Source organism: Pongo abelii, chromosome X, assembly GCF_028885655.2.
Source record: "Pongo abelii isolate AG06213 chromosome X, NHGRI_mPonAbe1-v2.0_pri, whole genome shotgun sequence".
Classification (NCBI taxonomy): domain Eukaryota; kingdom Metazoa; phylum Chordata; class Mammalia; order Primates; family Hominidae; genus Pongo; species Pongo abelii.
In genome coordinates, this window is record NC_072008.2 from 75424553 (window position 1) to 75437663 (window position 13111).

Consider the following 13111-nt stretch of genomic DNA (forward strand, 5'->3'; position numbering starts at 1 on the left):
ATATAATTCAGCCATAAAAAGAAATGAAACACTGATACATGCTACAACACGAAGAACCTTGAAAATGTTATTTAGACATTTATAAAAGGAGCCAGTCAGAAAAGACTACAGATCAAAAAACATTTGACTTTTGTATAAAATATGATGATGATGACATTTATATGAAATATCTGGAATAGGCAAGTCTATACAGACAGAAAGTAGATGGTTGCTTAGTGCTGGTGGCAGGCAATGAGAAGTGACTGCTAAATGGGTAAGGGGTTTCTTTTTAGGGTGATAAAAATGTTCTAAAATTAGATTGTATCAATAGTTGCACAATTCTGAGAATATTCTAAAAACCAATAAATTGTATACCTAAGTGGGTGAATTGTAAGGCATGTGAATTATGCCTCAATAAGTCTGTTAAAATATAATCAAGGATAGGGATCAGGACACTTTTTGTATAAAAGGCCAGACAGTAAATATTTTAGGCTTTCCTAGCCATATACATTCTCTTTTACATATTTTTCTTTATTTTCAACCACAACCCCCCTGGGGCCTGATTTGGCCAGTTGGCAGTAGTTTACCCACTCCTGCTCTAGGAAAAAGGTGTGGTTCCTTGACAAATTACAATTACTATATATTTTTACCTATCCCTCACTTTCTCCTAACTCATACTCAGAAGGGTAGAGGCAATGTTGATAAAACTATGCAGTCCATCTATATTCCTTCATCAGCTACTTATTTGGAAATATTCCCATTTATGAGGGTTTAGAGAACAGGGAGCAGATGTATACAACAGAAATCAACAAGTATTCTTTAGAGAGACAGAGTACCACTGTCTGATTCATAGGGACCACACTTAGATGATAAAAGGCAGAAGTGCATCTTCAATGATCTAAATAGACATCCTTTCAAAAGCAAAGAAGATTATAGAAAGGTTACTAGTTTAGAGAGTTCTGAGAAAACACAGAGGTGTACATGAGAAAGAACACAGAATAAAAAAGAACGGTAGTTAGAAACAAACAAAATACTGATTGTACTTAAGAGTTTGTGAAATTTCCCCCACATCAATTTGATCTCTATTCACTAAGATAAAAAATTAAACAAACTCAGGATTACCAACCAAAAAGGAAAGACTTTTAGAAATTTAAAAGCAGTATATAAAAATAAGATGTTATTACTATTTTTTAGTAAAGCAAAAGTCCCTATTGAGAATTAAATTACATTTACCTTTGCCTGTTAAGTAGAATTTTTGTTTGTTTATTTTGCTCTGGGGCAGGCAGAGTCTTTTCTCATCTTCTTTTAAAATAAAAAGACTTCTTAAAAGAGGGCCCCCTTTACTCCTCAGAGGCAAGGACTTTGGCTTCTTTATCTCTGTATCCCCAGTACCTAGAAAAGTGTCTGGTGCTCAAATGTTTTTCGAGTTGAACTCAACAATGGAAGGGAAAAGAAGTGAAATAGTTGGCATAGATCTGGTGAGAGTTTGTTTCAGATCCAAAGAACAATATGAAATAAGAGATTAACAGGAGGACGAGAATAAACAGCAAGGGGTTTATAACACTTGGAGAGGAGAGAAGGTGACAAGTATGGGAAATTAGGAAGTTTTCTTTGTCCAGGTAAGAGAAACCAAGCAGAGAGATCTAGATCTTAAAAATCATACAAAAATGCTATTGGTCTGATTTGGAGACAATTTTCTTAGATTGAAAGAAGAAAGGTAAACAGCTAAAAGCAAACCAATAATCTGGTGTATGGGAGACGGTGATATTGATAGCTCCTAAAAGGGGTAACATTTAAGAATCTGATAGGGGAATTCAGGCAAAGGTAAGGAATTCTGTCTTGTAGAAATTAAGTTAATGAGATATTTAAGGATGTGGGAAAAAGAAAGCAAATGCAATTGAGAGAATAAAAACAAGATAAGTAATAATTTCAGATGGCTATCAAAGCTATGGAAACAGATGAGTTCTTCCTTAGAAGATGTGATAAGAAACAAAAGTGGAGTCCAAACCCGTATATAATCACAGGCAGACAATGAAGATAAAAGATATTTAAAAACATTTTTGGAAAGAGTGGTCCACAGGAAGGGGAATTTTAAAAGAAGAGATATCTAATCTTCTTAAAAGAAGAGGCCACGCCAAAAGTAACCTTTGCTTAGGAAGGAATTAGCCATTACAAACTTTTGAAATCAAGATGATGCTGGAGTGGAGAAAAGGATTCTCTAAAGAGAATCAAAAAGAACTGCATCAGGGAAGGCAAACATATCAAATAGCACACTGAACTCTTGTCTTTTCTTTGAATGTTGCACATTACCTGTTCAAAAGCTGTTGAAGCTTTTCTCCCTTGCTCTAGATCAACTGCAACTGCCATAAGTAAACATGTTTTCCGTGCAATCAGAATTACTTGATCAGAAGGACAAAACTGGGACATCTGATAAGAAGTAACCAGAACATCAATGAATAGTGAGAATTCTGCCAGGTGAACACAAACAATCAGAATGAAAATCAGCAACTTCCTGTTTGAATGAGAAAATTCAGCTGGAAAAGCACATGTCACCACAGAAATGATATAAACTATAATACTGATTTATGCTTTTAATTTTATATTACTTTCCATTGTTTTTAGTACCTTCCTAGAGATAAAAAGCTTCATTTCTTCACAGTATTCCTATCTTTTCCAGTGACAAGTAGTATCATTTGCCCTTGTATTTCTATCTAGTGATTTACTTCTTGGTTTATGTTGTAATTTCTAAGTGATTTTTCCCCTGGCAAATAGATTTCCCCCTTTGTATTGAATAGAGCCAAAATTAGTATATATATTGTCATGGTTGAAAGAGGCATTGTCAAATCTTGACAGGCATTAGTCATGACCTCATCATTAACATTGTATAGTTTTAGGAAAAACTCCCAGCTACTACAATAAAACTCTAGGCCATTTGGATTCTTACATGCCAATCCTACAAGTCCCATCACAAATGCCAAAACTAAAACCAATTTATTTCACTTAATTAAAATGGCAGCCATGCCTAAACTTGCAAAGACTATTTCTTAATCTCCCCAAACATTCAGTGATCATAATCATCATTGTTATTAAATTAATAGCATTTTAAGACACCCAATCTCTTTAGGTCTCTGATTACTCTTATGTGAGATGAAGGAGTTGTGCTAGATAGTCTTTATAGTTCTTCCTAGCTCTAAAACTCTTAACATTTAATTGATCTCAACATATCATACTGCGTATTCCTGAATGTGTGTGAAGGATATTCTTTAGCCCTTCTCCTTTTATCTTCCTGTCAATACTTGGTCCTCTTTCTGGCATTTAACCTCTACCTTGGAGGCCAACGACTATTTAAAAATGCTTATAATTAAATAACAAACTCACAAATCACTACACTCAGGACCTGCTATAGGAAAGTTATAAAGGAGGCCTAAGCTTCTTATCTCTTTTTTCAACCCCTGCTATCCCCAGATACTTATTCTATGTTCTTGTAGACTTATTCCCATAACTCTTCATAATGTGTTGGTAATTAACAACTACTTAGAGTATTCCCCTCCTAAAGATATTTACATTTTAATATAGGACTTTGGGAGGCTGAGATCCCTTCAAAGGCAAAGAAATAAGTTTTAAATGGTAGAACTTTAGGCTCCCTGATGAATGTTTCTGATATTTTGGTATAGAAAGATATGCCCCACATTCTTACGTTATACCCTAAAAGGAACAAATTCTTCTTAGGTCATTCCTGCTTACATATATATTAGAAGTTCCTAGATCAAGAGACAATCCTAGTCTATATTTAGCCCTTTACTATAGCCATAGTGGTTATAGCCTTGTTGTGGTCCATACATGAGATACTTACTAAAAGAAACTTACCTTATAAGAAAGTATGAAAAACTCTCTCATTATCACTGGATCTTTGTCACATTGCACAGCCAAGTTCCAAGCTGGAAATTAACATGAAATAACATAATAATATGAAATTATGAAAATCTACCATTTAGTCTGTACCATTACAATTTCTGATACTTACACCTTTGATATTAACATACTAGTAAGGGGTTTCTCAAGGTTTAAACAATTAACTTTAGGTTTTAAAGAAAAATTTTCCAGGTAAATTTAGAGACTCTCGTCAATTCCAATCTTCAACACTAGACCAATGACCAAGGGAGGTACTGCTGAATTTTTTAAAATTGGGGACATGCAATAAGAATTCTTAGCTGAGGCCAGGCTTGGTGGCTCATTCCTATAATCCCAGAAGTTTGGGAGACCAAGGCAGGAGGATTGCTAGAGGCCAGGAGTTCCTGAACCTGCCTGGGCAACAGAGAGAGACTCCGTCTATACAAAAAAATTAAAAAACAAACCAAACCAAAACAAAACTAGCCAGGTGTGGTGGCACACAACTATAGTCCCAGAAGACTGACACCAGGAATTTGAGGTTACAGTGAGCTATGATGGCACCACTGCACTCCAGTCTGGCAGCAAGACTCCGTCTCAAAAAAAAAAAAAAATTCTTAGTTGACACAAATCTATCTAAAAATGAAGATCAACATGGATAGAGCTCACCAACTCGCAGTGCTGAAAGTAAGTTAAAATTCACCTAAGAACAAGGTACACTGGAATCAAGAGTTGAGAAAAATTACTGAAGAGATTAATATCTTCCAAAGAGCAGTAGAAGCCCTCATCAGGCATTAGTCAGCATCATCTTCCCCTTGGAAAATTCAAATTAAAATGCAGTAAAAGTAAAAACATTCCTTTTCAAACCTTCAAAAGATTAAAGTCACCAAACTTGTCTATATTTTAGATGTTTGTTATTTTTCATTATTTGCATCAGTTTCTTAGAAGTCAGATTGTAGTATTCATTCCCTTTCTCCCAGGATTAAAGCCCTATTAAACCTCATAACACAGGGAGAGGTTCATGTAGAATCAGTCCACTTTGTGGCACTGCTGCTTAATTGCTCATGCTTACTTATCACTGCAGTAACTGCCTCCGCAAGTTTTAAAATCATTTTTATTGAAATAGAGCCGTTATAAAGTATATTACACAACTCATAATTGTACAGCTTGATGAATTTTCACAAAGTGGACATATCCATGCGTCTGGCACCCACATTAAGAAAGATCTTGAACATTACCAGAAACCCTGAAGCTCCTACAACTTTCAAGTCCAACTAATTTTCTAGGGTAACCACTATCCTGACTTATTACACCATATATTAGTTTTGCCCATTTAAAAATTATAAATAAAATGAACAACACAATATGTATTCTTCGATATCTGGCTTCTTTTCCTCAACATTATGTTTGTGAGATTCATCCATATTATTGTATATAGTTCATTTTTGGTCAATCACACTTAGAAATAAATTAAGTATTCTAGGCCGGGCACGGTGGCTCAGCCTGTAATCCCAGCACTTTGGGAGGCCAAGGCGGGTGGATCACGAGGTCAGGAGATCGAGACCATCCCAGCTAACACGGTGAAACCCCGTCTCTACTAAAAATACAAAAAATTAGCCAGGCATGGTGGCGGGTGCCTGTAGTCACAGCTACTAGGGAGGCTGAGGCAGGAGAATGGCGTGAACCTGGGAGGCGGAGCTGGTAGTGAGCCGAGATCACACCACTGCACTCCAGCCTGGGCGACGGAGCGAGACTCCATCTCAAAAAAAAAAAAAAAAAAAATTAAGTATTCTAAACCAAGTTTAGGAGCACAACCTCAGGGACCTGTAGTTACAGTTCATTAGTTTCATCTTAGACTCATTTCTATAGAAAAGGAACACAACTAATGTCCCTTGAGTATCTACTATGATACAAAGTACATATGCTGTTTCATTTAAAACCCTTAATAACTGCATGAGGTATATATAACTATTTCCATTTTATAAGTAATAAAACAGATTAAGCAAGTTATCTCTGTACCCACAGCTACAAATGAAAGATTCAGAATTTGAAATCACATCTGTCTGATTCCACCACCCCACAATGTTTTCCAGAGCCACAGAATTTCCTCTTACCTATTTTTCGAAACCACTGAGCTTCATTAGCTCTTGACTCCAAACTTAAGGCTTCTTCACCAAAAGGCTGAGAAAGTTTCACAAAGGCTGCATCAAACAGGAAAATTTGATACTGATGGTTTTATTTTATACTCTAGCAAAGTTGTTTAATCCTGCTTTAAGAACAGTCTCACAGGAGTTTGAATTTAGAAAGTTCTTTTTTGTGTATGTGTGTGGGGGTGCATACCAAAAGTAATTAAAATGACAAAAAGCATTACCAAGTTCCAAGAAGTTGTTAACTCAAACTCTGGGGAACAAACATGTCTTTGGAGAGATTTATAATTTTAATTAGTGCAATCATTCACCACCTGAGGTAGAAAGATATGATTTACATGTGAGGAAATAAAGAATAGAAACAATCGTTTAAAAGACTGAAATGGAGATTGAGAATTAGAAGAGTATCAATATGCTGGCATAATATTTACTGAGCCAGCAAGCTCAGGACAGAACCAGAATGTGCTATCAGTATCAGAAGGCATTGTCTTTCTGAGAAATAAGAATGCCAACCAGCAAAGTTTTCCTCTTTTGAAAAGAAGTGGTCTGGTTTCTAAACCACTTTGCTATGTTTAACACCCTGCTGACAGGTATTTGAGGTATAAAATTGAACTACTGCAATAAGCAGGATAGAATTTCTAAGATATGAAATTTTTGGTGTGTTTTGGACATAAGGAAAGAGGTACATGGACAGTAAAAATGGGAGATCTGTTAAAAGGGATGCCATGTAAAAAAGCATGTAGTTAGAAAAAAAATGTGATACAACTAGGAGATAGCTTGAATAAAGTGGACAGGGAAAAATTATTAGTAGATAAGGGAGATGGCACAGACTTGGGTGGACAGCTTCAAAATAAGAGAATATGCAACCTGAATTTGATTCAGAGGGTATGAAAAAACAGCAGGGTTCAGAGTATTTTTATTTGTCTTGATCCTTTTTCACCTGTTCAATTCTTAGGTTAGGATCAAGTGGCTACTAGAAAAGAAAGGTAGAGGGACAGGGAGGGAGAGAAAGGAGGAAGGGAGAGAAGGAAAGGAAAGGAGGGAGGGAAGGGGGAAGGAGGGAAAGAAGGAAGGAAGGAAGGAGGGAAGGAAGGAAGGAAGGAAAGTAGGAAGGAAGAGAGGGAGGGAGGGAGGGAGGGATGGGAGGGAGGGAGGGAAGGAAGGAAATGTCCTTAAAATAAATAGGAATTAAAACAGAACTGAAATCACATTTGGAGATGAATGCTAATGATGACACACTTTCCTCTGCTTGTGAATGAAGAAACCAAAATAGATTCCTGTGGCAAAGATTAATAGGGAGCATGAAGCTTAACTCAAACGTAAGGTTAAAGTCGGTGTGCTTAGTGTACTTGGAGAATTCAACAGAGAATAGAGGCAAGATGAAGGACTGAATATAACCAGGGAGATATTTACCTCTATTCAGGCAAGTCAAAAGTCGATCCATTTCTTTCTTCCTAAAAATAAAGAAAAGAACATTTTCCAACTGCTCCAAATCTTTACTATAAAACATAACTAAAAAGGGACACTATTTGTGCCTGAGAATTGAACTAAGAAAATGCAAAATTGTGAAGTTTTTTGCTCAGGACTCCAATCTACCATTTCAACAATCTTCTTCTCCACTGTAGGATACAGTTACTCATTCCCAGTGCCCTCATATTTTTTCTCTCTTCTACTTCTTCATATACTCTCAGCAAAGGATTTCAATGACTGACAAGGTTTTATATTGTAGGATCATAACACTTGAGAGCAGGTGGTGATCTCTGTGATTTATAAGCTTTTTTGAAGGGGGGAAACAGAACCCTTATTTCAAATAAAATCGTATAAAAGTCTAATATACAAGAAAAGATAAAAGTTGAGCTGCTGTGGTTGAACGAGGAGTGGGTGGAGGCTTGGAGCTTTACCCTCCTGGAAGTCCCTGATGCAGTGCCACAAAATTTCCAGGGTTCTGAAGAACGCAGTTTAAAAAACAACTTATCTTGTACAGACACATCATTTTACAGATGAAGAAAAGAGTAGACCCAGGTTTCTTGACCCCTCTGTCAAGCTTCTTTAAGCATATAAAGTTTAAAAGAGAACTTCCGGTTTCTAGTTGTGCATGTAAGGAGCATGGAAGTTGCCAGTCTCTCCTAAAAAGTAAAACGCTGAACACACTGAAAAATTAGTAACTCTTCTTGGACCTCTAAGAGAGGAGAGGAAAAAGGGAAAGCCACTGCCACAAAAATTGGAGAGACAGGCGAAGATAGGGAGTCATAGCTTACTAGAGCAGAGATTCAAAAGTGGAAACTACCATGGGAACCAATGCTGGAGTAGGAAAACCTGAAGCGTAACTGACAAATCACTGGAGGCTCAGTGCGGACAAATCTGAATTAAAAGACTCAGGAGGACCCAGTCCATAGGGGGGCCCCCACAGTTTTGTGAGTTTTGCCTCCAGGAGCTTGGTTAGCTACTCAGTGAATATTGGAGCAAAATCTCTTTATGCATCTTGCAGGGGGTAGAGGAAACAAAACACTTTAAAACATGCCAGAGCACCCTGTTCTTAACAAGTATTGCTCTCAAGAGAAACTGCTTAACCACAGCCTGACCTTCTGGGGTATATCAGAGCCTAACTGATCTCAGAGAAGGGAAATACTCAAATTCAGTCCGCTCTAGCCATCCTGTCCCACTTAATGGGGGAGAAAAAACCTGAGAAGCACTTGTGAAGTTCACAGTCCAGAGGTATAGGCTTACTAAAAGACCAAGACCTAATCATAGGACTAAAGAATGCTTCCCAGCCAGGTGCAGTGGCTCATGCCTGTAATCCCAGCATTTTGGATGCCACGGCGGGAGGATTGCTTGAATCCAGGAGTTTGAGACTAGTCTGGGCAACACAGTGAGACCACATTTCTACAGAAATTTAAAAATCAGCCAGCTGTGGTTGTACATGCCTGCAGTTCCAGCTACTCTGGAGACTGAGGTGTGAGGATCACTTGGGCCTGGGTGGGGGTCAAGGCTATAGTGAGCCATGATCATGCCACTGCATTCCAGCCTGGGTGACAGAACGAGACACCATCTCAATAATAATAATAATAATAATAATAATAATAATAATAATAATACTTCCCCTCTCTCCACAATTCACCACCACATTACTAAAGGCCTATTTATAGTAGTTCCTTTTACCTGGTACATCATGTCCAGCTTTTAAGAAAAAATTAGAAGGCATACTAAAAGGTAGAAAATACAATTTGAAGACACAGAGCAAGCACTAGAACTAGACATAGCAGGAACGTTGGAATTATCAGACTGGGAATTTAAGACAACTATGATAATTGATCATGATTATGACAATTATTGTAAGGACTCTAATGGATAAAGTGGACAGCATGCAAGGGCAGATCAGCAAAGTAATCAGAGAGATGGAAATCCTAAGAACCAAAAAGGAATGCTGGTGATCAAAAACACTGTAACGGAAATGAGAAAACCTTTGATGGGCTTATTAGTAGATCGAACAAAGCTGAGGAAAAAAAATCTCTGCGCTTGAGGGTATATAAACAGAAACCTCCCAAACTGAAAAGCAAAGAGAACAAAGACTGAAAAAAATAGAACAGAATATCCAAGGACTGTGAGACAACTACAAAAGGTGTAACATATGTGTAATGGGAATACCAGAAGGAGAAGAATAGGTAATGGAACAGAAGAAATACTTCAAATAATATGACTGAGAATTTCCCCAAATTAATGTCACATATATCAAATCACAGATTCGGGAAGCTCAGAATATCAAACAGGACAAATGACAAAAAAATGACATCTAGGCATTTTATTTTCAAACTACAGAAAATAAAATATACAGACAAAATTCTGAAGAAAAGCCTGAGGAAAAAATACCTTACCTAAAGAGGAACAAAGATAAGAATTACACTCCACTTCTGCTCAGAAACCACACAAACAAGAAGAGACTGAAGCAAATTACTTAAATGTTGAGAGAAAATCCCACTAACCCAGAATTTTGTACCTTGTGAAATTATACTTCAAAAGTGAAGGAAAATAAAGACTCTCAGACACAGGGGTGGAGCAAGATTATGGAACAGAAGGCCCACCCATCATCCTCCCCCACCGTAGCAACACCAAATTTAACCACTGTCTACATACAAAAAATGACTCTCATAAGAACCAAAAATCAGGTGAGCACTCACAGTATCTGGTTCCAACTTCATATTGTTGAAAGAGGAACTGAAGAGGGTAGGAAAGACAGTCTTTAATCACCAATGCCACCCCTTCCCTATCCCCCAGCAGCTGCCTGGTGCAGAGAAATCTGCGCACTAGAGAAAGAGAGAGTGTGCAGAGATTATCAGACTTTGCACTGAACTCAGTGCTGCCCTGTCACAGCAGGAAGGAAAACTGGGCTAAACACAGCCAACTCCCGCTAACAGAGGGAGCATTTGGACCAGCTGTAGCAAGTGGGGAATCTCCCATCCCAGTCGTTGGAATCTGAATTCCAGCAAGCCTCGTCATCATGGGCTAAAGTGCTCTGGGGCTCTAAATAAACTTGAAAGACAGTCTAGGCCACAAGGACTGCAAGTCTTAGTGCTGAGCTGGGCTCAGAACCAATGGACTTGGGGGCACGCAACTTACTGAGCCACCAGCTGGGGTAGCTAAGGGGGTGCTTGTTCCACCCCTCCCCAACCCTGGGTAGCATAGCTTGTGGCTCCAAAGGAGACCTCTTCCTTCTGCTTGAAGAGAAGAGAGGGAAGAGTAGGGAAGACTTTGTCTTGCATCTTGGATATCAGATCATCCACAGCAGGATAGGGCACTGGGCAGAGGCATGAGACCCCCATTCCAGGCTCTAGCTCCTGGATGACATTTTGATGCACACCCTGGGCCAGAAGAGAACGCACTGCCTTGAAGGGAAGGACCCAGTCCCGGAAGGATCCATCACCTGTTGACTGAAGAGCCCTTGGGCCATGAATAATCAGCAGTGATCCCAAGTAGTACACTGTGGGCCTTGGGTGAAACTCTGAGATGTGCTGGCTTCAGGTGAGACCCACCACATTCCCAGCTATGGCGGCTATGGTGAGAGACTCCTGCTTGAGAAAAGCAGAAGGAAAAGTAAAGAGGACTTTGTCTTATGCCTTAGGTACCAGCTCAGCCACAGTAGGGTAGAGCATCAAGCGGGATCTCAGGATCCCCAATTCTAGGCCTTGGCTCTTGGGTTGTATTTCTGGACCTGCCCTGGGCCAGAGGGGAGCCCACTGCCCTGAAAGGTGAAATAAGGCCTGGCAGCATTTACCACAAGGTGGCTGAAGAGTCCTTAGGCTTTAAGTGAACATCAGCGGTAGGCTGGCAGTACTCCCCATGGGTCTGTGGAAGTGGGAGGGAAGAGTGGGAAGGACTGTGTCTCATGGTTTGACAGCCAGCTCAGCCACAGTAGAAGAGAACATTTGAGCTAGACTTCTAAGGTTTTTGACTGCCATCCCTGGCTCCTGGACAGCTTCTCTGGACTCACCTGGGGCCTGGGGGAACTTGCTGCCCTGAAGAGGACACAGGCCTAGCTGGTTTCACCACCTGCTGATTGCAGAGCCCTAAGGCCTTGAGCCAACAACATAGGTGGTAGTCAGGTAGTAGTTACAGTGGGCCTTGGGTGAGAACCAGGGCTGTGTTGGCTTCAAGTCTGACCCAGTGCAGTCCTAGTGGTAATGGCCATAGGGGTGCTTGTATCAACATACCCCCAATGCCAGACAGTTCAGGAGAGAGTGAGAGAGAGAGACAGAGAAAGAGCGAGAGAGAGAGAGAGAGAGAGAGAGAGACTCCGTTGGTTTGGGGGAAAGTAAGGGAAGAGGACAACAGTTTCTGCTTGGTAATCTAGAGAATTCTTCCGGATCTTATTCAAGACCACCAAGGTAGTACCTCTATGAGTCTCCAAGAACTATAGCATTACTGGGCTTGTGGTGTCCCCTAATGCAGATACAGCTTAGATCACAGCACCCAAGTACTTTTAAATATCACGAAAGCCCTCCCAAGAAGGACAGGTACAAATAAGCCCAGAATGCAAAGACTACAATAATACTAATTATTCAATGCCCAGATACTGATGAACACCCGCAAGCATCAAGAAGATCCAGGAAAACATGATGTCACCAAATGAACTAAATAAGACACCAGGGACCAGTTCTGGATAAACAGAGGTATTTGACCATTCAGATAGAGAATTCAAAATAGCTGTTTTGAGGAAATTCAAATTCAAAATAACAGAGAAGAAATTCAGAACTCTATCACATAAATTTAACAAAGAAATTAAAATAATTAAGAATCAAGCAGAAATTCTGGAGTTGAAAAATGCAACTGAAGAATATATCAGAGTTTCTAAATAGTAGAACTGATCAGGCAGAAGAAATAATTAGTTAGCTCAAAGACACACTATTTGAAAATACACAGTGAGAGGAAAAAAGAAAAAAGAATTTAAAAATGATGCACAGCTACAAGATCTAGAAAACAGTTTTAAAAGAGCAAATGTAAGAGTTAATGGCCTTGAAGAAGAGGCAGAGAAAGTGACATGGGTAGAAAGTTTCTTAAAGGGATAATAACAGAAAACTAGAGAAATCTAGAGAAAGCTATCAATATCCAAGTACAACAAAGTTATAGAACACCAAGTAGATTTAACCCAAAGAAGACTACCTCAAGACATTTAATTATCAAACTCTCAAAGCTTCAGGATAAAGAAAGAATCCTAAAAGCAACAGAAAAGAAACAACATACAATGGCGTTGCAATATGCTTGGCAGCAAACTTTTCCATGGAAACCCTACAGCTGGGAGACAATGGCATGACATATTCAAAGTGTTGAAGGAAAAAACTTTTACCCTAGAATAGTATATCTGGCAAAAATATCCTTTAAACATGTAGGAGAAATAAAGGCTTTCCCAGACAAACAAAACTGAGGGATTTCGTCAACACCAGACCTGTCCTAAAAGAAATGTTAAAGGGAGTACATTAATCAGAAATGAAAGGATGTTAATGAGCAAGAAAAAATCATCTGAAGGTACAAAACTCACTAGTAATATATAAATACACAGAAAAAAACACAATATTATAGCACTGTAAGTACAGTGTATAAACTAC

At 38.8% G+C, this 13111-nt stretch overlaps 1 protein-coding gene across 1 annotated transcript in view; it reads right to left on the reverse strand.

The window, feature by feature from the left end:
• TEX11 (testis expressed 11) overlaps positions 1-13111 on the reverse strand; it is a 377626-nt gene that overhangs the window by 63446 nt on the left and 301069 nt on the right. The window contains exons 21-24 of the mRNA XM_024240693.3: positions 7428-7468; positions 5982-6068; positions 3847-3917; positions 2290-2406 (exon numbers count right to left, since the gene is read on the reverse strand). Coding sequence (XP_024096461.1) covers positions 2290-2406; positions 3847-3917; positions 5982-6068; positions 7428-7468 — 316 coding nt within the window. The remainder of the gene's footprint in view (positions 1-2289; positions 2407-3846; positions 3918-5981; positions 6069-7427; positions 7469-13111) is intronic.